Genomic DNA, 25,793 nt, shown 5'->3' with positions numbered 1-25,793 from the left:
TCAGTTTGGAGCGGAGATAGTGACAGAGAACCGCTCCCCAGTGTCTTGCTGGGATAAAGGAACTCCCAGAGTGTTGTAGGGGCACCCAGCCCAGACCCAGGAGTCAGGGAGAGCAGTGCCATCTCAGCTAGGACCTGAAGAACAGGAGTTATTGGCCTGGCAAAGGTAACAGCAAGGTTAGAGATGAAAGAGAGGACAGCACATTTGAAAACCAGCATGTTTCTATACTAGGTGTACCGGTTAGTAATGTGGATTTTGTAATCAAAGGAAACACGATAATTTCAAGAGAAACATCAAAAGTGCTTTATTCAAAGTAATGTCCATTGCTCGCTACACATTTCCCCCATCTTTCAGGTAATTTGTGGATACCGTCCCAATAGAACTTTTCTTGTTTTGAGGCAAACCATTCAGAGACCCAATTTTCCACTTCTTATGTTTTGAAGTGCTGCACAGAAAGTGTGTGTGCCACCGATTGGAACAAGTAATCTGAAGGAGCAAGGTCTGGTGGATATGGCGGGTGGGTTAATACCTCCCAGGCGAGATCTTTTTAAAAAAAATATTTTGTTGATTTTTTTACAGAGAGTAAGGGAAAGGAATAGAGAGTTAGAAACATCGACCAGCTTCCTCCTGCACACTCCCTACTGGGGATGTGCAAAGGGGAGCCGCTAAGACAGCGGTTCTCAACCTATGGGTCGCGACTCCTTTGGGAGTCAAATGACCCTTTCACAGGGGTTGCCTAAAACCATTGGAAAACACATATATAATTACATATTGTTTTTGTGAATAATCACTATGCTTTAATTATGTTCAATTTGTAACAATGAAATTGGGGGTCACCACAACACGAGGAACTGTATTAAAGGGTTGCGGCATTAGGACAGTTGAGAACCACTATTTTAACGTGTCATTAACTTGTTTTGAAGTGTGTGATGGTGCGTCATCATGAAGCAAAATTACTTTGCCATGTCTTCTGGCATATTCTGGTCGTTTCACGATCAAAGCGAAGTTCAAATTGATTATTTGTTGTTGGTAGCGATCAGTATTTCACCTGGTTTTAGAAGCTCATAATTCACACCTTCCTGATCCCACCAAACAGAGCATTGTCTTCCTTCCGAAGTGATTTGGCCTTGCAGTCAATGTTGATGGTTGATCTGGATCAACCCATGATTTTGTGCATTTGGGATTCTCAAAATAAGCCCACTTTTCATCGCCAGTCACAATTCGATGCCAAAAAGACTTTCTTTCGTGCTATTGAAGCAACATTTTTTGTTGTAAGCTTCCCGAAGTATACAATAACTTTCAGCAGCACTTTTCTTCAAAAGTAATGAATTAAAACTTCCTGCAAATGCTCTTTTTTTGGCATAAAATTCGATATTTTTAAGCATAAAAATAGGATGTTAACACCTTCAGAAAAGTTGACATTTAAAGTTTTGAAGCTTGTTGTCAATACAACAAATAGCATACATATCAAATCACATATATATCAACATATGTGTAACTCCATCTATTGAAAAAATCCGCAGTATTAACTGGTACACCTTGTACAGTATGCCTGAAACATAGATTTGAGGGCAGAGTGGAGAAGGTAGGGAGCAGAGAGCTGGGGTAAGGGAAAGGTTGCAAGTGGTGAGGCCAGAGAAATAAATGGGGACCTGAGCATGAAGGGCTGGGCATACTATCCTAAGGAAGTTGTACTTTATTCTAAGGGCACTTGTGAGTCATTGAAGTTTTATTCAGGTTAGTGATGACATCAGATTTATGCTTAGAGCTAGCACTCTGGGACAGAAATTAAATTCATGAATGTTGGGGTAAGGAAGAAGACAAGGAGCCCAAGTTTCTGGTTTGGGCAGTTTGATGCTGAGTGTTTGGAGATCATGTCAGTTGATAACTTTGGGGAGTTTTTTGGTAGGCTTTTTGCTTATTTGTTTGTTTGTTTTCCTGTTGATATGTTTGGGGGATATCCAAGCAGAGGTGTCCAGTAGGCAATTGACCATTCTGGTCTGTAGTTTAGAAGACAGAAATGAAAAGGTAGAGAGATTTTTGGTAATCATCAGCATACCGATGGGAATTTTATTATAGAAGAATTTTATTATATGCAGTCAGTCACCCCAAGAAGTTGTGTAGAGTGAAAAGAGAAGAGGATCCAGGGTGGAATTCTAAGGAAATGTACTGAGGAAAAGACTAATGTCCGTCATGCTCTATACTCCCCTGTCAGCATTTGTCACTTGTGTTGGAATTGCCCATTTACTTGTTCATACCTTTTACAGATAGTAAATGCCTAAGGGAAAGGGAACATGTCTTATCTACCTCTGAATGCTCAACCCTCAAAACAGTGCTAGCTCCTAGTAGGCTGTCGGTGAAGATACAGAGGGAATGGTCCAAGATGTAAGTGAACCAGAAAGTGTTGGGTTACAGTAGCCAAAAGAGGGAGGGAGTGGCCAGGTGTGGGCAAGAACTGTTTTCTGTGCAGGGTTTGGAATTGAAGAAGTGAGTGAAGAGGAGACATCAGGCAGCCAGTTATATTTGGCCCAACTTTTTAATAAAGCTTGTCCTGGGCAGAGAGAGAGTTGTTGATAAAGGGGAGATAGAATGCTTGAGAGTTGAGCATATTCAAATTCTTAGGGGAAATAGCCAGGGAGAAGGAGAGGTTGAAGATATTAGAGGGGCTAGTAATGGTGGAGTTTCCTGAGGAGACCAGGTGAGATGGACACCAGAGCATATGTGGGGACACTAGCCTTCAAGAGGAAGTTCCTTCTTGATAAGTAGGTAAGAAAAAGTTCAAATGTAGTTAAGTTTGAGGGAGTTTTCAAGATAAGGTAGGAGAATATTTTTTTTCCTGAGAGTGGGGGAGGTCAGTTGGTAGTGTAGGAATCTTGAAGAGAGATAACTGTTAAATAGCTGCTGTGAAAGAGGGAGGTCGAAAAATAAATTTGGAAAGATTGCTGGGCAGTGGTGAGGGCGCATTTGAGGCTGGATCTTATGACTTCGTAGCCATGTTAGTTTGCAGTTTTGTGATCTCCACAGTCTTAGTTTAAAAAGAGAAAAAGGGTAAAGAACCAACTTTTAGAGAAGAGAAACATCTTACTTTTGAAGACAGTGTGAGTTTTGCAGTGAGGTCACTAGCTTGGAACTCAGATTTGGCTCTGCTGCTTAGAAGCTTTGCAGTATTGGGTAAGTCACTTTACCTTTCTAGCCTCAGGTCACTTCCATAACATTAAAAAAAAAACAAAAACAAACTATGAGAACAGTGGGAAAAGCTCTTTTAAAGTTTAAAAGTAGTACCTAAATACCAGTTATTTCTTTTAAAGTCTCTCAGCAACCTAATTAAAAACTGTTAAGAGGATGGTGTCTCTGGGCCCCACCTTCAGGTACTCCCTTAACCTTCTAGATAAGGTATCTTAGTTCCTCAAGTCTAAGTCTTGGCTGGATCCAAGCTTGATAGGCAAGGGAGTTGCTAGGGGTCAAGGCCCATGCCAGACTTGGGTAAGCAGGAATTCAATTATATATCATGATTATAGCCATGTATCTACTGACTGCCCAACAAATTGTATCTACATCAGCCACTGCCTTAAGAATCTATTCTATCCATCCCCATGGCTAATAAGGGACCCTGGGAACAACTTTCTGCTTTCCTTTCTTGCTATTGCATCTCAAAATCTGTGTCTATGTGGAACACGGATTCCTATTGAATGCCACTACAGGCTGTACTCTGGCTGTTTAGAAGTTTCCCATTATCCCAGACCTTGTCTATGACAAAGAGGCTTGGAGTGTGGCTTGGATGCTGTTGATGGCATTCCCCACAGTGCATTGCTCTCTGGAATGAAACCTGTTTCTGGTACCATCAACCTACAATGGATAAGAGGTTGGAACCTTTTTTCACTGGTGCTGAAAGATCTGCCTCATCCTGATGGACTCCTTAGGAAGAATCTTTGGGTGTGCAGTTCACTAGATTTTGGAATATTATTACAGAAACTGTCTACTAAGTAGACTCACAGAGCCCTCTCAGTTAAGTGCAAACTGAAGTAGATACCTGGCATACTAGATTCCGAGTCAGAAGAGTTGACTCCCAAATCACTCATTGATTGTGTGATCTTGTGCAGGCACTTAACTTTTCTGAATCTCAGTTCAACTCTTTGAATCTTTATTGAGCCTCTGTGATATATAGGGCATATTTGTCCTTTCCTTGAAGGAGCACCTAGTCTTAATGGAGATATAAATAGGTATGTCAATAATTCAGATACAAAACAAATGAATTATGTGCTAAATAAATTGCACACAGAGGAAAAGACCATTATTCTAATTAGGAATATGTTTGGAGCTTGAGCTGGGCTTTGTAGTGTGAGGATCATCAGAGAAGGAAGGACATTCCAGGTCAAAGGAACAGTATGAACTAAGGATATTTTTTTTAAAATATATTTTATTGATTTTTTACAGAGAAGAAGGGAGAGAGATAGTTAGAAACATCGATGAGAGAGAAACATCGATCAGCTGCCTCCTGCACATCTCCTACTGGGGATGTGCCCGCAACCCAGGTACATGCCCTTGACCGGAATCGAACCTGGGACCTCTCAGTCCGCAGGCCGATGCTCTATCCACTGAGCCAAACCTGTTTGGCTGAACTAAGGATATTTGATGAAGGTGAATATCATGTTCAGGATGCTGACAATAATCTAGTGTGTTTAGAGCAGATAGTGGCAAACTTTCTGTAAAAGACCAGATAGTAAATATTTTAGACTTTTCTTGCCATATGGATGGGTTTCTATAGCAATTATTTAACTACTGAACTCTCCTATTATAATGTGAAAGCAGCTGTAGGCAATATATAAACTCATGGTCATGGCTGTGTGCCAATAAAATATTATTTGCATAAAACAGGCAGCCAGTTATATTTGGCCCAAGGGCTGTAGTAGTTTGTCTGCTCCCAGCTAGTGGCGAGGGAGAAAGAGAGAAGGAGAGACTTGTGGAGGAGAGTGGTGATGATAGATAACAAGAGATGAAGCTGGAAAAGTATATTAAGAAAGTCCTTGAATGCCAGGTTACTGAAGTTGTTCTTTATTTTTCATCCTGTAGGGGATGGGGGGCCATTAAGGATTTTTGAGCAGGGGAGTGATGTTATCAAAGCTGTGTATTAGGGGAATAACTGGTGACAGTGTGGCCAATAATTTGAATTGAAGGCAGAGGGACCATTGCTGTAGATGAAGCAAGAGTTTAGTTTTCTATTCTATAAAATGGCAATAAAACTCCCTGTCTACTTTACAGGGTTATTGTGAGAATCCAGTAAGAAAATGAATGTGAAGTGTCATGTGCAAGAGGTGAACTATGGCTTATAATAATTCTGAGTATTGATGGTTATTTTTCTTTTTTTAAAATATGTTTTTATTGATTTCAAAGAGAGGAAGGGAGAGGGAGAGAAACATTGATGATGAGAGAAAAACATGGATCTGCTGCCTCCTGCACTCCCCCTACTGGGGATTGAACCTGAAATCCGGGCAAGTATCTTGAACTGGAGAAGTCAACACTTAAAAACGTCAGTCTAGCCCAGTTTCTTCCCCCATGATCCATAGGCACTAACTAGAGAGTGTGAGGGGTTCATTCTAAAGCTACTTGTCACATTTTTTTCCCCATTTGGAGTTATCCCTCCTCAAGGTGGGTAAGAATCTTAAAGACTAGAATGAACCAGAAAGAAAGTTTATTGGAAAGATTCCTGGGTTCTTCTGGGAATGTGTGTCTGTGTCACTGAAACTGTCACTCTTTCTTCTTCAGGGGATGTTGGAAATTACTATTATGGACAAGGCCACCCAATGAAACCTCACCGAATCCGCATGACTCACAATTTGCTACTTAACTATGGTCTCTACCGAAAAATGGAAATCTATGTGAGTTACTGGGAGCTCCGCCCCTCCCTAATCTCATCAGCTCTGATTCCCCATATGTCATTCATTATCTTATTTTCTTTTTTTTAACACTTTTTTTTTAACATATTTTATTGATTTTTCACAGAGAGGAAGGGAGAGAGATAGAGAGAATTAGAAACATCGATGAGAGAGAAACATCGATCAGCTGCCTCCTGCACATCCACCACCGGGGATGTGCCCGCAACCCAGGCACATGCCCTTGACCGGAATCGAACCCGGGACCTCTCAGTCCGCAGGCTGACGCTCTATCCACTGAGCCAAACCGGTTTCGGCATTATCTTATTTTCTTGAATGCCCATTCATCAGATGTGTTGTACTATAGTGTGTACCTGCAACAATTTAAAAATGCATACTCTCTGGCCAGTGTTCTCAGTGGTTAGAGCACCGGCCTGTGCACCAAAGAGTCTCAGGTTTGATTCCCAGTCAAGGGCACATACCTGGGTTTCAGGTTCAAGCCCTGGCCCTGTCAGGGTTTATTCAGAAGGCAGCCAGTCAATGTGTCTCTCTCACATCGATGATTCTCTCTCTGTGTCTCTCCCCCTCCCTTTTACTATATCTAAAAGTCAATGGGAAAATATTCTTGGGTAAGGATTAACAACAACAAAAAAAGTACAAGATGCGCCCTGACTAGTGTGGCTCAGTTGGTTGGGCGTCATCCTGTGCACTGAGAGGTTGCTGGTTCCATTCCCAGTCAGGGCTCATGCCGGAATTGTGGGCTCAATCCCCAGTAGGAAGTGTGCAGGAGGTAGTCAATCAATGTGTTATGCTTTGATGTCGATATTTCTCTCTTCCCCCTTCATCTCTCTAAAAATATATAAACTATTAAAAAAAAAGAACAAGATGTAGAGATAAGGAGCAGTGAAGGAATAAGGGAGCCTTGGGATATTTCCTAGAGGTGATATCTGAGCAGAGTTTAAAGATTAAGTAGAATCTAGCCTGGAATTTGGAATGGGATTGGCATTCTAGGCCAAGGGAAGAACATATGCAAAAAGGCAGAGAAGTAAGAACAATATGGTGCGTTTGGGGAAAATGTAAGTAGTTCAGTGTTCAGGTATTGTGGTAAAGTTCACAGGTGTGAGGGGAGCTAGAGCTGAAGAGGTCAGCAAGAATTGGATTTGCTGTACTAAGCAGCTCTGATGGGTTAGAGTGAAAAAATCCAATGCCTAAAATGGTTATTGGGATTTTTGAACTAGCTCCAAGTCTCTAGTTACTAAAGAGTATAGACTGTCTAACCCAGGGGTGGGCAAACTTTTTGACTCGAGGGCCACAATGGGTTCTTAAACTGGACCGGAGGGCCGGAACAAAAGCATGGATGGAGTGTGTGTGTGAACTAATACATGTTAACACTGCTGCTGGTGAAGGAGCGGAGGGGAGAGCAAGAGAACCCTCCGCTCTTTCGGTTCCGCGGGCCGGATAGAACAGCCAAATGGGCTGGATCCAGCCCGCGGGCCGTAGTTTGCCCACGGCTGGTCTAACCTCTTGACTCCGTTCCTGCTGGTCTCTGCTCCATCTTCCAGTTTTTAAAACTTAAACAGAAACACATCAGTACATCTGTGGACCAAATTTGATTCAAAGGTTCCCAGTTTGAGCCTTATCTGGAGGTAGTGAAGAAAAAGTGAACGATTTTACATGAAAGGGATAGGAATAGGCACCCATTTTAGTAGCACAGGGGCCATTTAGGAGCTGTTGCAAAGGTCCAAGTGAGAAAATCAAGAGGATCTGGGGGCCCATGTTGCCTTATGGTTAGAGCATAAGAGTCTGTTAAAGTGTACGGGCAGCTTAAGTAACCTAGCAACAGCAGTATCCTTCCTCACCATTCCAGAGAATGAAAGGGATGAGTTTTCCTTCCCAGATGGTCCTGTTATGTCTCTAAGATCCTGTAGAGATAGCTGGGGAAGCCAGAGGGAAGGTAGATAGGAGTAGGTCAGATCTTGAGACCGGAGAGATTTTTCAGGTGTGAAAGGCAGCTGGGAATGGAAAACATAAAAGGTAGCAAGGTTTTTAGGCACTCTGGAGAGCAGACTAGCATTTAGATAAAGAGGATACCCGAGGTCTAGCTGGTTTGGCTCAGTGGATAAAGCGTCGACCTGCGGACCAAAGGGTACCAGGTTCAATTGTGGTCAAGGGCACATGCCCGGGGTTGTGGGCTCGATCCCCAGTTGGGGACCTGCAGGAGACAGCCAATCAATGATTCTCTCTCATCATTGATGTTTCTATCTCTCTACCTCTCCCTCTCTGAAATCAATAAAAAAGAAAATATATATATATATATATAAAAAGGATACCTGAATGTGGATTAGTAAGCACCAGGAGTCTCCAGAGCTGCCTATTGCACATCTACACCATGCTAATCTGGCCCCAACTTGCCGTCTTTCTTTCCTTTCCCCCCTTAGCCCTCCAAATCAGCCAGATCAGATTCTGCATCTTTCCACACCATCCTGACTGGGAGGATTATTTACTGTGCCCCCTCATATCTTACTCATCTTCAAGAGTCAACCCAAATCCTCTTCCAACATATTTTTGTTGAGTACTGTAATACCTCAGGGACTGTATCAACCTCTATGAGAGATTTGAGAAATAAAAAAATGAATTCTATCTTCAAGTGAGAAGAAAAATAAACTAATATTTATTAATGATTGCTGGTGCCTGGCTATGGTGCCTGTTATTTAGTGTATTAATTATAATAACCCTAACTTATAGATCAGAAAACAAGCTCAAAGAAGATAATTAATGAACATGTCCAAAGTTACATAGCTATTAATAAATGAGTTGAGACTCCAACCCATATCTCTCTAATTCCAGTGTCTGTATCTGTCCATTTGTCCTTTTTTCCTTCTTAAACAACCTTTTAACCAGAAGTCTAGAAGTAAATGGTCTCTAGACTATTTGGCTATGTCATCAGGGACTCGGGCTTATTTTATCCTTCTTCTCAGCCATCCTTAGCTTATGTGATTTCATCATGTTTTTTTGCCTTGAAGTCACATGATGGCTATCTCCAAATATTATGTCTTTGTATAACAGAATCCAAAAAGGAAGGGAACAGGATAAATGGATCACTGTCCCCACCCCACTCTATTCTTTTTTTTTTATTTAAAAATATATTTTATTGATTTTTTACACAGAGGAAGGGAGAGGGATAGAGAGCTAGAAACATCAATGAGAGAGAAACATCGATCAGCTGCCTCCTGCACACTCCCCACTGGGGATGTGCCCGAAACCAAGGTACATGCCCTTGACTGGAATCGAACCTGGGACCCTTCAGTCTACACACAGGCTGACTCTCTATCCACTGAGCCAAACCGGTTTCGGCAGGACTGTTCTTTTTATTAAAGAGGAAAACCCTCTCCAGAGATTTCCCCTTATATCTCATTGGGTCATTTGCCATCCTTAGACCATTTACCAGCAATTGGCTTAGACTAATCACATTTGATCCCTGTGGCTATGTACATTAACACCAAACCAAATTGAGATATGTTACCAAGAATGGCTCGTTGGAAAGCAACCAACTGCTGCTGTCATAGAAAATAATAATACTTTATTGGAAATTATGTAATACCAGGGGCCCAGTGCACAAATTGGTGCACCTTGAAAGAAACTATGGGCCGCGAGGCTGCAGTGAGCACAGGTGGGTCTCGGCCCTCCTGCCGTAGCCCCTGGCCCCCTGTCTGCTGGCAGCCACTGCAGCTCCCCTGCACTGATGGCACCAAGTGATTGGGGGCATCGGCAGCGAGTGCAAGCGAGGCTGGTACTGGCAGTAGGTGCAAATAGCGGCTTCGGTGCCAGCAGTGGATGCAAGCGGGGCCGTTGCTGGCAGTGGGTGTGAGCAGGGCTGGCGCTGGCAGTGGGTGCAAGAAGCAGCTGCCGGCCCGATGGCTCCTCAGGAGCAGGGGTAGGTAGAGAAGCCCCGAGGGGCGATCAGGGCCACGCTGGCAGCAGGTGCAAGCACCGGGCAGGACCACAGCACACAGGAGCAAAGAATTTTCAGTAACCACCAGAGGCTTGCCCCGATGACAGCAAATGGTGCCCTGCCTTGGTCTGGCACCGCCACTCATCTGCTCCACCATCCCACGGTGGCCATTGCCCACCATGTTCAGCACGTGCCCCCGGGTGGTCAGTGTATGTCATAGCAACTGGTTGTTTGGTTGTTCCGCTGTTTGGTCTATTTGCATATTAGGGTTTTATATATATAGATGTGTGGTAGTCTTACTCTAAACTTCTAAAGCAAAACCTCAGTGTTATTTCTTCGTCCGAAATCTATACCTTGTGTGTGTTTTTCGTTAATCCTCATCTGAGAATATTTTTTCCATTGATTTTTAGATAGAGTGGAAGGGATGGAGAGAGACAGAGAGAGAGAAACATTGATGTGAGAGAGATACATCGATTGGTTGCCTTCTGCATGTACCCTGACCTGGGCTGGGGATTGAGCCTGCCACTGAGGTACGTGCCCTTGACTGGAATCAAACCCCTGATCCTTCAGTCTGTGGGCCGACACTCTAACCACTGAGCAACCTGTTAGGGCTAAACCTTATTCTCTTTAATGTGATCTTTTTCTTTCTCTAGCCCTACCTTTTCATTGAGAGTGCATCTTTGGCCCTATTCCAACATAGTTTCTCTGCATTCATCCCTTCTGTCCTCTCTTTTCTCTGGGCTGTGATCCTAGCATTCCTTTCTCAAAGCATAGATAGCCATTTTAGTATCTATCCTGAGATGGATGGCTTTTGAGAGTCAGTCCTAAAAGATGCCCCTTAGAATTCTCATAGTAGTTGTATTACTTCTGTACTTCTGTGTCTACACCTGAAGGAGACATGTTGAGGTATTTTTCACACAATTTCACCCTTTTGGGCTCCTTCCTCAATTCATCTCTCCCAGAATCTACATCCCCACTTTTATCCAGAAACCTTCCTATTTACATAATCAAAAGTCCTGTTCTCTTCCTTGCCTTGGATGCTAATTCTATATATTCCTGGGCTTCTTATTCATTGCCTTCTGTTCTTTTGTTCTGTTTTTAAAAAATGTTTTTATATAATGTAGATATGAAATAATTTAAAAAAAAATATATGTAAGGTATAAAAAAATCACATTGTAATTAATACTACCTACTTTAAGAAAAGGGCCCAGCCAGTGTCGCTCAGTGGTTGAGCATCAACCTATGAAGGTCATGGTTGACTCCAGGTCAGGGCACATGCCCAGATTGCGGGTTTGATCCCCACTAGTGGGTGTGCAGGAGGCAGCCGATCAGTGATCCTCTCATCATTGATTCATTGATGTTTCTCTCTCTCTCCCTCACTCTTCTTCTCTGAAATCAATAAAAAAATATTATATATACACACACTTAAAAACAAACAAACACAAAACACCTAAGTATTTGGAGCCAAGCCTTGCTTCTTTCAATGTGGGTGTTTTTTAATAAAACTGTATCCATCTTTGAGTCTTATCTTTCTCATTATATTTAGTAAGAATTAAATGAGACTCAGAGAATTAAATAAGCCAGACCTCTGGGTTTCCTAATCCAGCTTCCTAGTGTGTAACCTTGGGCAAAATACTTAACCTCTCTGCTTTAGTTTCCTTACTGCAAGTGAGGATAATAGTATAAACTTTTACCATTTGTACGTCATAAGCATCTATAGACGCCCGGCAGACCTTTTTTAAATTCAAAATATCATGGCAGTTAACTGGTTAAAAGGTGGTTGTAAGGCCCAATTGGTGTGTTTCAGTGGTTAAGCATCAACCCAAGAACTAGGTCATAGTTCTATTCCCAGTCGGGGCACATGCCTGGGTTGCGAGCTCAGTCCCCAGTAGAGGGTGTGCAGGATGTTTCTAATCAATTAAAAAATAAATAAAATAAAAGGTGGTTGTAAGGATCATATGAGATAGCATATAAAGTGTCTATTATAAAAGTATTGGTAATTAGAAAAGAAGAGGGTCATCTTTGAAGGCCTGCCTTGAAGAAATGAGGGGAAGAGAAGAAAAGATAAGAGAATTTTTAAAAAGAGGGGAGGAAGAATCAGAATGATGTCCCATCTATTTCAAATTATTAGTCACCCCTTTTCTTTTTCTTTTTTAAATATATTTTTATGATTTCAGAGAGCAAGGGAGAAGGAGAGAGAAACATCAATGATGAGAAAGAATCAATGATTGGCTGCCTCTTGCACACCTCCTACTGGGGATTGAGGCGCATATGTCCTTGACTGGAATTGAACCTGGGACCCTTCCGTCTGCAGGCCAGTGCTCTGTCCATTGAGAAAACCAACTAGGGCTAGTCACCCCTTCTTATTGAACTTTTGGAGCCATTTGGCCCATAATTATAAATTGTTATATTTAATATTAAAAAGTAATATTTAAGTGCTTTATAATTTATAAAGAGATTTAACAATCTTATTCAATTCTTACAACTTCTGTGTAAGGTAGATATTGTTATTCCTAAATAGTAAATGAGGGAGTTGAAGCTCAAGAGGTAGACTTACCAAAGCAACAGAGGTTGAGTTGCATCTGGGTCTGCTGATATCGAGTTTCCTTTAATAATCTTATTTGCTTAATTAGATTTCAAGTTTCTTGAGTCCTAAATATAATCAGTAATTTCTTTTTATCCTTTATAGCATCTAGCCCAGTGATGGCGAACCTTTTGAGCTCGGCGTATCAGCATTTTGAAAAACCCTAACTTAACTCTGGTGCTGTGTCACATATAGAAATTTTTTGATATTTGCAACCATAGTAAAACAAAGATTTATATTTTTGATATTTATTTTGCATATTTAAATGCCATTTAACAAAGAAAAATCAACCAAAAAAATGAGTTCATAGGTTCGCCATCACTGGATTTTCAGGGTTCTCTTGCTCTCCCCTCTGCTCCTTCACCAGCAACAGTGTTAACATGTATTAGTTCACACAAACACTCCATCCATGCTTTTGTTCCGGCCCTCCAGTCCAGTTTAAGAACCCATTGTGGCCCTCGAGTCAAAAAGTTTGCCCACCCCTGAACTAGACTGAGTGAAGACTGGCATGTAGTTAAGAATAACATGCCCTTTCTCCTCTCTGCCCTCTAGCGTCCTCACAAAGCCAATGCTGAAGAGATGACCAAGTATCACAGCGATGATTACATAAAATTCTTGCGCTCCATCCGCCCAGATAACATGTCTGAATACAGCAAGCAGATGCAGAGATGTAAGTCCCTTCTGTTTGTTCCCTATGTTCAAGCCCCCAGTTGGATCTCCCTTTCAATTGGAGGGGGCCACCCTGCTTTCCTTTGTTCCTCCCATTCAGCTGACACCTGATTTCCCTTGCCTCCCAAGGGTGCTAAAGTGCTTCTTTTTTCTCTTCTGGTTTTCCTTGTTTCCGATTGTAAGGAATAGAGATTGAACCCCGTCCAGTTAGATTCACAACATTTTGCCAAGAAAATTGTAGTAGTTGTAATGGAAAAAGCACTGACCTGGGAGTGGGGATAAAAGATATAGGTCCCAGCTTTGACTCTTTGTTTTAAAAGTATATTTTTATTGATTTCAGAGAAGAAGGGAGAGGGAGAGAAATTCAGAAACATCAGTGATGAGAGAGCATCGTTTGGCTGCTTCCTGCATGTCCCCCACTGGGGATTGAGCCGGCAACAGAGGGGATGTGCCCTGACTGGGAATTGAACCGTGACCTCCTGGTTCATAGGTCAACGTTCAACCACTGAAGCACCGCAGCCCGCCCAGCTCTGACTCTTAACTGGCTTGACAAGTCACTTCCCCTCATCTCAGATTTTTCTTTAGTAAAATGGATTGGATGTCATACAACTAACTGCTCCCACTATGTGAATTGAGAATTTAGCAGCAACTGAGGACAGGCTCCGGATGATGTAATCTTTGAGTTGAGGTGATTCTCCCCCTGTCTCTTGGGACTTGAAAGTCAGAACAGGTTCCATCTCAGAAGCAACACCCAATTTATAGGAATTATGGGGATTGTTTTAGCTGTGGGGGAAAAATATGTTCAAATTTGGGAGGAACTATCATATATGACTTTGCTCTTGTAATTTTAGAAATTCTCTCTGAGCACCTAAGATCTCAGTAAAACAATATAACAGCATTGTTCAGAGAGGTTTTCATAGTTTATGACAGCTTATTTTCAAATATCAGGAAATCTGTGGCACTTGTTTGTTGCTACTGGCCCAGGTAGTCTGAGTCCCAAGGCAGAAAGTTATTTATTTGTTGCAATAATTGTGCAGGTAGTGATTACAGAACCACAGGAACCTTCTTTGAAGCATTGAGTTTCACAGCTCCAGGAGCTGCTGCCCTCTAAGTGAAGTGTTTGCTCTGAATTAGCAGGGTCTTGTTTCCTTTCAACGTGAGACAAATTCATTCCTTTGGCATTAGGGGTTTCCATTACCTATTTAGACTAGCAGTGAGGCTCCAGTGTTAGTAGAGAGGGCTTCTCTGAGAGAGAAACTGTTGAAGCAAGAAAATGAGCTTTTTAAAATATATATATATATTTTTTATTGATTTCACAGAGAAAAGGAGAGGGAGAGAGAAATAGAAACATCAATGAGAGAGAATCATTGATTGGCTGTCTCCTGCACGCCCCTACTGGGGTTTGAGCCCGCAACCTGGGTATGTGCCCTTGACCAGAATTGAACCTAGGACTCTTTAGTCTGCAAGCTGACTATCCACTGAGCCAAACTGTCTAGGGCAAGAAAATTAGCTTTGATGTCTTGGTTTGAATCCCTTAGCTCTGCCACTTAAATATGTGTTCTTGAGTAAGTCTCCTAACCTCTCTGAGCCTGTTTTTGTTTTTGTTCTGAGTCTGTTTGCCCTTCTTTAAAAAGAAGACAGTAGTGTTTATCTTATAGTGGAGATTGGGGGCGGGTAAATTAGATAATGTATTCAAAGCACCAACTAGTATGACTTACAACTTTTTTTTTTTTTAATTGATTTTTTACAGAGAGGAAGGGAGAGAGATAGAGAGTTAGAAACATCAATCAGCTGCCTCCTGCACATCTCCTACTGGGGATGTGCCCGCAACCCAGGTACATGCCCTTCACCGGAATCAAACCTGGGACCTTTCAGTCCGCAGGCTCAGTGGTGGAGTGTTGACCTATTAACCAGGAGGTCACGGTTCCATTCCTGGTTAGGGCACATGCCCAAGTTGCAGGCTCGATCCCCGGTGTTGATGTGCAAGAAGCAGCTGATCAATGATTCTCTTTCATCATTGATGTTTCTATCTCTCACTCCCTCTCCTTTCCTCTCTGAAATCAATAAATATATTTAAAATCTGTCAAGGCAGACAAAATATTAGGCCCTCCAGAGTGCACGGGTTTGGCTCTGGCTCATAGTTTTTTCTAATTTTCCTGAAACCAGCACGCTAAATTTGTGCATTTAAAAAGTAAGTCTAGGATTTTTTCTCATTGAAGATGAGGAGTAGGAAGGATAAGACTCTCTAAGGATTTCAGAGAACCTTATTGACTTGATTCATAGGATTATAGAGAGATATCACTTAGTACAGTGCTTTATAACCAGGGGTGTCTACAGAGATATCAGGGATGTAAGAACTGAGCTCTCTTTAAAATATTTACCAACACTTAACCTAGGAAATTATACCTGAAATGAAATAGTATTTTCTTATGTGTAAAACACCCATTTCCTCCATGGATGCTCCACATCCCAAATGGGAATGCAAGCAAAATGTTGGAAACCCAGGCAAGCCAAACCCACTGCAGGAGGAAGCAGCCAGAGGAAGAAATTGGTTGCCATGGATAAATAGCCTGGCCCAGGGGCCAAAGTTCTTATTGACACAACCTCCCAATGTTTACCCGGGAAGCTGGGGAGAGAGCCACCCACTGCGCATCCCCTTACGCGGGCCATGCTTTCCCAAGCACTTGTCTTGGCAGGGCATCAGATCAGAGCACCCTTCACATTTAGGGCAGTGCCAGAGTTGATAACTCTATGGCTATTGCAAACCTTGATGATAGCTCTTACGGTTATTGTAAACCTTGAGCTTCAGCTGTCTCAAGCTGGGTTCTCCTGCCCTCCTCATCCTACAGGGGTCCTCCTCCTTAGTCTAATTTGGGAACTATTATTGGTAACAGTGGGTGGGTAATGGGAAGGCTAGGGCAAGAGAATAGGCTGTGGTCCTACCCCTGCCTCTAAATTCTTATGTATCATTGATGTCTCAGCAGTTTCCTTTTCTGTGAGAAGAGACTTGGAGCCGTAAGGTTCCTCTCTTGCTCTGTGAGTCTACAACCTTCAGGTGTGCTTCCTTTCCTGTCCTTTTCATTTCATTTGCATTCTGGTTTGCATGTGTTTATCATTGTGTTTTAGTTTGTACTTTCACCCCTTTAGGCCTGAAATAACTTTACTCCAGTTGTCACTTGTGGGTGTAGTAAAAAGAGCACTGGACTGTGGGATTCAAGACACCTGGACTCTGATTTTGGTTCTTGCCATTGCCTGGTTGTATAACCTTGGGCAAGCCACTTCTCCATATCTTTGTGTGGGGTTGATATCTGTCTTGTCTAGCTCATGGGATTGTTATGAGGATCAGATGAGATTGTGTATGTGAAATTACTGGGGAAAAGCCAGAGTATGTTTTCATAGGCTTTTAGGACAGGCAGGCCAATACTTGAATACTGCCTCTGCCATTTATTAGCAGTTCATCTCTCTGAGCCTGTTTCCCCATTCATAAAATGGGACCAAATTTTACCTCATATGGTTGTGTGAGGATAGATTATATCAGCTATTGAAAGCATTTAGCGTAGTGTCTGGCATATTGCTAAATATTTGGTGAATTCCTTGTTGGTCAGCCTGAGTGAGGTAGAGTAACAAACCCAGGCTGGAAGAAGAGGCTAAATTTTTCTCCCTCATGTAATGAATCAACATTTTCCAAGCACTTACTTGCTAAATGTTTCCTCATCTAAGATTTCTGTTCATCTTCTCAACAATGGAGTAAGGTGGGATGTCATTATGACTTGTTATGGATAAAGAGCCAAAGCTCAGAGAAATTAAATGATGTGACCCACTTACACAGCCAGTAAGTAGTAGAGCCTGGACTAGAACCCAAGCCTTCTGAATTCAAATTCTGTTTTTCTATCAGCTCATAAATATATAAACAAAAACTAAAGGAAATTGTGGAAACTAACCTTTCACTTATGTCTTTCAAGTCAACGTTGGTGAAGACTGTCCTGTATTTGATGGCCTGTTTGAGTTCTGTCAGTTATCTACTGGTGGCTCTGTGGGTAAGGACCATACCTCCCTCCTTGAGGGCTGTGCTGGGTTGTAGTAGTGAGGACTGTCTTTTAGGTCACTGTCCCAGTAGGCTGATCTGTGACCATATGAAATGGTACTGTGGGTTTGTTTGTTTGTTAATCTTCACCTAAGGGTACCTTTTGCATTGATCTTCTAGAGAGAGTAGAAGGGGGAGAAAGAGAGGGAGGAGAAAAGCATAGTGATTGGTCCCCTCCTACATGCGCCCCTACTGGGGACATGGATTGAACCTGCAATCCAGATACATGCCCTTAACCGGGAATCAAACCTGAGACCCTTCGGTCTGTGGCCCAACACTCCAACCACTGAGGCATACCAGCCAGGGTGGTCCTGTGGGTTTTTACCTTAGGTCTTTTTTTAAAAATATATTTTGATTTTTTACACAGAGGAAGGGAGAGGGATAGAAAGTTAGAAGCATCAATGAGAGAGAAACAACGATCAGCTGCCTTCTGCACACTCCCTACTGGGTACATGCCCTTGACCATAATCGAACCTGGGACCCTTGAGTCCGTAGGCCAACACTCTATCCACTCAGCCAAACTGGTTAGGGCAACCTTTGGTCTTTCAGCTGTCCTGGTTCAGTCCCAGCCCAGGCTCAGTCTCTTGATATGGTACTGACAGGTGTCCTTGACTGATCTCTCCTACCAAGAGATCTTAAATACAGGAATTCCCTGCTGACTTTATGGGATTGTTGAGATGCTGTCCATAAAAGCAATTTGTGAACAGCATAGTGCTATAAAAATGGGAAGTGTCATCATTTGTGTTGTACAAAAGAACATGGTAATTATCTTTGAGGTCAGAAATATGCTCTAAATATTGCCCACTTTTATTAGTAACTTTTAGATTACTTATAGAGTTATTCTAACCCTTTTTCTTAACAGGTATTAATTTTCTTATGCCTGTTGTTTTCTCTCCTCCCCTCTCCCTTCCACTACCCAGTGTAATCTCAGGAAACAAAGAATTGCACAGGGGGAAAAAAATTGCCCACAATCACACTGTCAATGAATAACTATTGTTACCATTTTAGAGTTTGTACATTCATTCTTTTTTCTGTGTGTATATATCTGGACATAACATATATACATCTATATAATGCAAAAATACCTTGCATTAATCTCCATTTTTCATTTTAATAAATCTTTAAAGTTTCTCTATCTGTAGTAGATACAGCATGTTTTTTAGTGGTTACATGATTATTCCATGTTTTGGACCTACTTCAGTTGATTCAGTTGGTCGCCTCTTGTTGGATCATTTGGATTGTTTCATGTTACTTCTATTAAAATTACACTTTAACAAATGTACTAGAACACTTGAGTGTATATTTCTCTCTCACTTCTTGGACCTATTTGTATTTTGAGCCTCTGTTACCTTTGGCATCTTCACTGTGAACCATGGTAAGAAATAACATTTGTATTTGCAATCCAAGTTGTGTACATACACACACGCACACACACACATACTCAACTCAAAACTCTTTCTCACCCTGAAGCCAGTTTTACAGAAGAGCAGTTACCTTTACTATTATTCTGATACTTTTATTCTACTCTGTTTTATTTAGGTATATATATATTGGTCATGACCCACTAAACCAAGTTTAAGGCATACTAAAGGGTTTACCACCTTTTGTTTAGAAAATAGTTTTTTTAGAGTAATATATTTACTGACGGTTGGGATGGGATGGGATGGGATGGGATGGGAGGGTAGGGAGAAGACTGGCTTGTGAATTGTATGATACAGCTGTTGAATAGGCAGGTCCTACCTCTCACTGGTTCCCTGGGCTTCTTGCGGGGAGGGGGAGAGTGGCTTGGTAATAGGCTTTTGTTCTTTCTTCCCACACCCAGCAAGTGCTGTGAAACTTAATAAGCAGCAGACGGACATCGCTGTGAATTGGGCTGGGGGCCTACACCATGCAAAGAAGTCTGAGGCATCTGGCTTCTGTTATGTCAACGATATCGTCTTGGCCATCCTGGAACTGCTAAAGTATGCCTGCCTGGCCTTTTCTTTCGGAGAAGCACCTTAGGCCAGGTTCCCACTTACCTTTCCCCCTGGGCTTGCTTCCCTAGTTTGCTTTTCTTAGCAGTGTGTTGGCTAGGATATGTTCAGTGAGTGTCTCTGGCCATTCTCTCCTTGACGGGGTCTTGATTTGATCTGAGCCCACGGCAAGATCAGGGGTAGGCGCTGCTCAGATCCTGCCTCCAGAGTGTCCCTGTGTGGCTGGAGTTGACCCTGGCTATAGAGTAGGAAGATCGGACTTGGTCGGCTTGGTCAGGCCTCTGGAGACACCCTGCCGCACTTCCACCTTCCTTCAGCCAGTTTCCACGTCTCTGGTGCTTAGAGATACCTGAGGGAGGCAGCCAGCTCGGTAAGCTGGGACCTGGCGCCCTTGGCGCGTCCCACTCAAAAAGAGCCCCCAGATCCCTGACCTTTTTTTGATCCTAGGTATCACCAGAGGGTGCTGTATATTGACATTGATATTCACCATGGCGATGGCGTGGAAGAGGCCTTCTATACCACAGACCGGGTCATGACTGTGTCCTTTCATAAATATGGAGAGTACTTCCCAGGAACTGGGGATCTACGGGTGAGAACTCCTTTCTGGGGCCAATCAGCTCACCCTCAGCTGCCAGCTCTAACTCTCATTCACCAAAAACCACTTCCTGCCTCTTCTGCCTTTCAGAACACCATTCTCCAGCCCAAGACACCTGCCCATAGTCTCCTTTCCTCCCTTATTCTGAAGGAAGGGAGTGTTGGAACATAAAGAATTTGGGAGGGAAAGGGGTTGCCTGACTCATGCACTTTCCTCCAGGCCACAGCTAAATCACATTACACTTTCCCATATGGCTTGAATTTTAGGCTAGAAATGTCAGGCTCTCTCCCATGGGCTAGGATTTGGGACCCTTATGAACCATCTCAGGGGAAAAATATTTTAGGTCACTTCCCTTTTGATCATCTATCCCCAAAAAAGTACATGAAATTTTGCATTGGATATCGAATAGTTAAGACACCTCCGCCTAAATGAAGTCCATCCATGGACCTCTAAGAATCCTTGGAAGCTAATTCATTGAACTGTTCTGTTATTAGCATGAATACTGTGATATCAGCCATTTTGTCATGTCAGTAAACCCTTAGGTGAAAAAAGTGGCACTGATTCAATTGTTTGGTATGATGAGCATTAGAGTAACTGAGTATTTACCATTTTGAGAACTCTTTTTTTCCTTCTTTGCATCCCCACCATATATCCCTAGAGAGAGAGGGTGGGTGGGTAGAGTGAGCAGTAAAGCTCTCTGGAGAGGAAAGGGTTGTTGCAGGTAGGTATTCTGTGTCCCAGTCACCAGCCAGCTCTAACCCAACCCAAAGGTAGAGGTCTTTGTGCTGTGGGATAGGATATTTAATCGCTGGACCCATAAACAATTCCCCGTTTGGGTACAGGCTCAGTGGTGTGTCATGAGCTGTGAGCTAGACTTGCCACTGAGGGGAAGGGTACTAACCACAGTGTCTCTGGCCCCTCATGGGCCCCGCTTGCCTCTTAGAACCAGCCCCCATCCTTGAACTTCTAGCTTCATTTCTCAGTTTTATTTTAATGTCCCCTTGATTAGGATATCGGGGCTGGCAAAGGCAAGTATTATGCTGTTAACTACCCGCTTCGAGATGGGATTGATGACGAGTCCTATGAGGCCATTTTCAAGCCGGTAAGTGGTTTATCCACCACCTGGGTTACAAATGGGATTGGCCTAAGGGAGGGGTAGCAAAGCACCCCACCATTTCAGGGTCTTTCCCCACTGAGAGGCTGGTTGGGAGATGTGCTTCAACCCTGGATTGCATGCTGTATGCTCAGTTCCGGAAACAATTCATCCAAATAGTTGTTGATGCCTTCTGTGATTCAGGCCTTCTGTTGGATACAAGAATACCTAAGTCATGATCTATGGCCTTGAAGACCTCACAATCTAGAGTGTGGGAGGCAGGCATATACCTAACGGTGTAGTCAGTACTGTTTTTGAGGGATGAACCAGAGGAGTGTGAGGCAGTCTGCTGCCTGGGCTGGGGAAAGGGTAGTCTGATTGTTGCACAGAGGTGGTGACATTTGAGCTAGACTTTGAAAAATGAGTTACCCATGTAAAGAAGGACATGGGGGCTGGTGGGAGGGGTGGCATTCAACAGAGGGAACAGTGGTGCCAATATGTAGCTGTCTGTAGGCCACTGTGATACGTGGGAAGAGTATCTAAGGATGTAGAAAATGTATGTTGGGGTCAGTATTTCAGAGGGAGTCTTGAATGTCCTGCTGACAAATCTTCACTTGTCAGCAGCAGGGAACCATTAATAGAGTAACCTAGTAAAGTCAGCAAACACCAAATGCCTAATTTGTGCTTGTAGTAAGGGCGGGCAGCAACAGAAGCCTGAGTTATGGTCTCTGTCCTCAGTAATGGTTCCTCACAAGATCAGGCTCAAAGTCTATAGGACCAGGTGAGTAGAGCAGACGCACCTAAGGGTCAGAAAGACTTCCTGGAGGAAGTCTTAGGTAGTGAAAGAAGGGACTGGGGGTTGATACAGAGGCCATTCTAAGTTCAGTGTTGGTAGAGCTAGGAGATCCTGTCAGATCAGAAAACTGAAATTCAAAGTGGGAAAACCAGAAGCCCGGGCTGATACTTCCTTTTATCTACCACCCAGCATATAAGAGAGTGGAAAGGTACAGAAGCAAGTGCTGCACCCACTCTTTTTAGCCTAAAACAACACATAGCTTTTCTTGAGGCTGGTGGTGACGAGGATGTTATCCTTTAGGTCATATCCAAAGTGATGGAGATGTTTCAACCCAGTGCAGTCGTCCTACAGTGTGGCTCTGACTCCCTGTCTGGGGATCGGTTAGGTTGCTTCAATCTGACCATCAAAGGTGAGGCCAGGTGGCATAGGCCTGGGTGGGCAGGGTCCTGCTGGTGCTTCTGTAACCCAGCACCTCCTTCCACCAAAGGGCACGCCAAGTGTGTGGAGTTTGTGAAGAGCTTTAACCTGCCTATGCTGATGCTGGGAGGAGGTGGCTACACCATTCGTAATGTTGCCCGATGCTGGACATACGAAACAGCTGTCGCTCTGGACACAGAGATTCCTAATGGTAATAGCTCCAAGGCCAGGTTGGCTGGTTAGAGCTGGAGCTCACATGTCCTCAAGTTCACAACTCCTTTCCCTTTGGCTAAATGACCTCTCCTCTTCCAATACTAGTTATTGATTCTCCTGTTTATTCTCTTGTGTTTGTCAGACCATAGTCATGAATTTTTCCTGAGTCCTTTTTGACCCTGTTCCCTCTCCCTTTTTTGGTCTGAACAAAATTACCACTGGTTATTTATAGCTCTGGAGTTTCTCTATATGGTAACTGGGGTAGTGAGTAAGGGAGTGCTCCCAATTAATATTGCCTAAATCTTTCTAAACCAAGGGCTTGGGCCTACTCATAATGAGGTAAACACACACACCACTGGTGTGGACATTGGAGAATGCCATTGAAAAGATTGAAGTACTATAGACATGATTCTCACCCTATTTTGGAGGCATTCTTCTCTTTGATAGTTGGGCTTATAGGTCCTTATAAATCTGTAAATGCTTTTCTCGGGGTCCCATGGTTTGGCCAGGTCTCATGACTCTCTCTGCTACCCCAATTAGAGCTTCCATACAACGACTACTTTGAATACTTTGGGCCAGATTTCAAACTTCACATCAGTCCTTCCAATATGACTAACCAGAACACAAATGAGTACCTGGAGAAGATCAAGTGAGTATATCCCCAGACACCTCTTGATTGAACATTCCAGGCTGTGGTTTGTCCCTAACTAGAACCCAGCCACCCTCTATACCATTGGCCATAGACAGCGACTGTTTGAGAACCTGAGAATGCTGCCCCATGCACCTGGGGTCCAAATGCAGGCGATTCCCGAGGACGCCATTCCAGAGGAGAGTGGTGATGAGGATGAGGAAGACCCTGACAAGCGCATTTCGAGTAAGACCCCAACCCAGGGTCCTGTACTTCCCTGAGTAGGCAACTCTAACTTCCCTCCACTGTTCTTGGTTTCCATTTCCCCCAAGTTACCCATCTGTTAGGAAACCCAAGTTCAGTGCCTGTAGGAGCAAGTAGGGAACCTGAGTTCCCTTTGCCCTTCTTTGTCCTCTACCCTTAGTGTCTCTCAGAGGACACTCATGGGGAAACATAGGGCACTCCTGCTCTCTGTGTTTTCCATTGCTTCCCAGTCTGTTCCTCTGACAAACGAATTGCCTGTGAGGAAGAGTTCTCCGACTCTGATGAGGAAGGAGAAGGTGGTCGCAAGAACTCTTCCAACTTCAAAAAAGCCAAGAGAGTTAAAACTGAGGATGAAAAAGAGAAAGACCCAGAAGAGAAGAAAGGTGGGTATGGGTTAGGCAAAGATTTGGGTGTTGAGCCCCAGTACTGGGGAATGATGAATCTATGTAGGGCACTGGGAGGAGGGAGCTGACTTGGATCCTGCCAGCTCCTGTGGGGATCTTCCTCAGCTCCTTGGCCTTTCAGTGGCTCCCAGAAGTGGCAAGGCTTACAAAGGAATGAAACTCAATTCATCATCTCCACCAGATTATCGAGCCCTGCCAGGCTCCAAAGCCAGGGACATGCCTGGGCTCCCTGTGGTCAGGAGTGTGGCCCTCACATACCACCCAAGCCCTTTTCCTGGCATTTCACCCCAGTTTCCCAGGGGGCTGCCTCCTCCCACCAGGTTCAGGCTCTAGCAGGTTGGGAAACCGGTCAGACCTGTTTGTTCTCAACAGGGCTCACTGGGTAGACCTGGGATGGGCTTTTTTTTATGTCCAGTGAGCTGTAGTGTGGGGAAGGGGTTTTTTGGTAAGGGAACATCCCATGGGTCTTTCCAGAGGGTCTGTCCTTGGCCATCCCTGCACTTTTATGTTTCAGAAGTCACAGAAGAGGAGAAAACCAAGGAGGACAAGCAAGAAGCCAAAGGGTGAGGAAGGAGCTGTCAGCCATCTCCCTGGCAGTGGTGCACCAGCCCCTTTGTCCACTACACTGAGAGGGAAGGCACAGGGACAGCTGCTCCAGCTCACAAAGGCCCCTTTCAGGGACCAGTCTGTCTGCAGTTCTAGGCAGAGCTAGGGAGCCCCGGCCCTCAGCAGTCACCTGGGCAGCGGGGTCCTGTGGAAGTCAGTCACTGTACCCACACTTCAGGCCTCTGGGGTGGGTCATCTCATAGCAGTCTGTTCTCTCCACAGGGTTAAAGAGGAGGTCAAATTGGCCTGAGCAGTCCTCTCCAGTTCTGGCTTCTTGCTAAGTGCCCCATCTTTCTCCTGTAACCCCTCAGATTTTATATTTTCTATTTCTGTGTATTTATATAAAAATATATTAAATATAAATATTCCCAGGGACTAGACAGGAACCAGGGCCATGAGCCCAGGGCACGCTCTTATAATAGCTGCCCTGCCATCCTTCCCCAATTCTTAATTTTGAACCATAAAGGGTGCCAGTTCTGGGTGGAAGGGAGTCTATTCTCTTAAACATCCATAGAACATAATTCCAAAATGCCAAATTCCTGCTTAGTGGCTTTGGAAAGATGCCCATATTGAGCATTCTAGGAATGGCTGGGTCTTCAGGAACCCCCTGTTCTTTACAGGCGCCTTAAGGTAACATCAGCTACATTTAGATTGGTTGTTATACCTTCCCACTGGCCCCAAGTGAGTTAAGAAACTCACACTATCTGACCCCTGACCCCTCTCACTCCTCCATTTTGCAGGTGGGAATTGGTAGTTTCCTTTTTGAGATGCTATTTTTGGGGATTTTGTGTGTGTGTATGTGTGTGTGAGAATCTTTGTAATAAAATGGTACATTTCTATACCCTCCTGAGCTTATCTAGCAGTATCCCTGGGTTAATTTTTATTCCACTTCCCTGCCTTTCTGGGGTCCATGAAGATCTGGGCAACGCCCCAACAATAAAAGAACCCCACAAACTTACCTGTCCTTCATCCCTCCCTCAAGGTTTGAGGTTAACCAATCCTTTTTAAATTTTATTTTTTAGAGAGAGGAAGGGGGAGAAAGAGAAAGGTTGATCGGTTTCCCCTGGCATGAACCCCAACTGGGTTTGATAACTTTTTGCTATACTGGACTACACTCCAACCAACTGAGCAACACTGGCCAGGGCTGAGATTAACCAGTCTTCTCACCCTTCCCCCAGAAGGCCACTCATTAAAAAGCACCACTAAAGGGACAACATTTATTCCTTTTCCAAATGTTACAGTAAAACCAGGTGGAAGAGAATGGTTTTAAAAGTTAGAAAAAAAAAAAAAGTACAAATCTGGGATTTGGCCATTAAAAGTTATTTACAACAATGGGAGGGGGAAAAGAAAAGAAGTTGTTTCACATTACAGACCTCCCCCCACCCCAAAGCCTAATACTTGCTTACCAAGTCAAAAAAGAGACACAGTTGATTCACAAGCTGGAGGTTTGAACTTGAGTAAGACGTTTATAAAAACCTAGACAGGGGCAGTGTCCTCCCCTAGCCCAGGTGCCACTAGGCACAGCACGAGACTAAAAACAGGGAAGGCTGGACACTCAGGGTTTAGGAGTGTAGGCACCCCACATCTGGCTCAGGGATTTGGGGAGTAAACAAAACCTACTTGGAAAAGAATTGGGGGGGAAAAC

The 25,793-nt window shown here is 43.5% G+C and overlaps 2 protein-coding genes across 2 annotated transcripts in view; one reads left to right on the top strand and one right to left on the bottom strand.

The window, feature by feature from the left end:
* The first annotated feature begins 5,255 nt into the window (after positions 1-5,255).
* HDAC1 (histone deacetylase 1) lies at positions 5,256-25,003 on the top strand. The gene is made up of 14 exons (XM_015572859.1): positions 5,256-5,312; positions 5,764-5,876; positions 12,959-13,076; positions 17,038-17,112; positions 18,982-19,120; positions 19,580-19,721; positions 20,737-20,829; positions 21,917-22,025; positions 22,104-22,244; positions 22,787-22,895; positions 22,990-23,120; positions 23,369-23,521; positions 24,057-24,105; positions 24,371-25,003. The coding sequence occupies exons 2-14, from the start codon at positions 5,802-5,804 to the stop codon at positions 24,396-24,398; spliced, it is 1,362 nt and encodes a 453-aa protein (XP_015428345.1). The 5' UTR covers positions 5,256-5,312; positions 5,764-5,801; the 3' UTR covers positions 24,399-25,003.
* Positions 25,004-25,647: 644 nt separating this feature from the next.
* Positions 25,648-25,793, bottom strand: part of MARCKSL1 (MARCKS-like 1) — a 922-nt gene continuing 776 nt past the window's right edge. The window contains exon 2 of the mRNA XM_006777421.1: positions 25,648-25,662. Coding sequence (XP_006777484.1) covers positions 25,648-25,662 — 15 coding nt within the window. The remainder of the gene's footprint in view (positions 25,663-25,793) is intronic.

Source organism: Myotis davidii, unplaced genomic scaffold, assembly GCF_000327345.1.
Source record: "Myotis davidii unplaced genomic scaffold, ASM32734v1 scaffold88, whole genome shotgun sequence".
Taxonomy (NCBI): domain Eukaryota; kingdom Metazoa; phylum Chordata; class Mammalia; order Chiroptera; family Vespertilionidae; genus Myotis; species Myotis davidii.
The sequence above is the reverse complement of the archived record's forward strand: the minus strand, read 5'-3'. Positions and strand labels throughout refer to the sequence as shown.

Excerpts from the sequence above, each read along its gene's own strand:
- HDAC1 (XM_015572859.1), top strand. The coding sequence starts at position 5,802 with ATGAAACCTCACCGAATCCGCATGACTCACAATTTGCTACTTAACTAT. Across the intron at positions 19,121-19,579 it reads GCCATCCTGGAACTGCTAAA|GTATCACCAGAGGGTGCTGT; the intron begins GTATGCCTGCCT and ends TTTTGATCCTAG. Across the intron at positions 19,722-20,736 it reads CAGGAACTGGGGATCTACGG|GATATCGGGGCTGGCAAAGG; the intron begins GTGAGAACTCCT and ends CCCCTTGATTAG.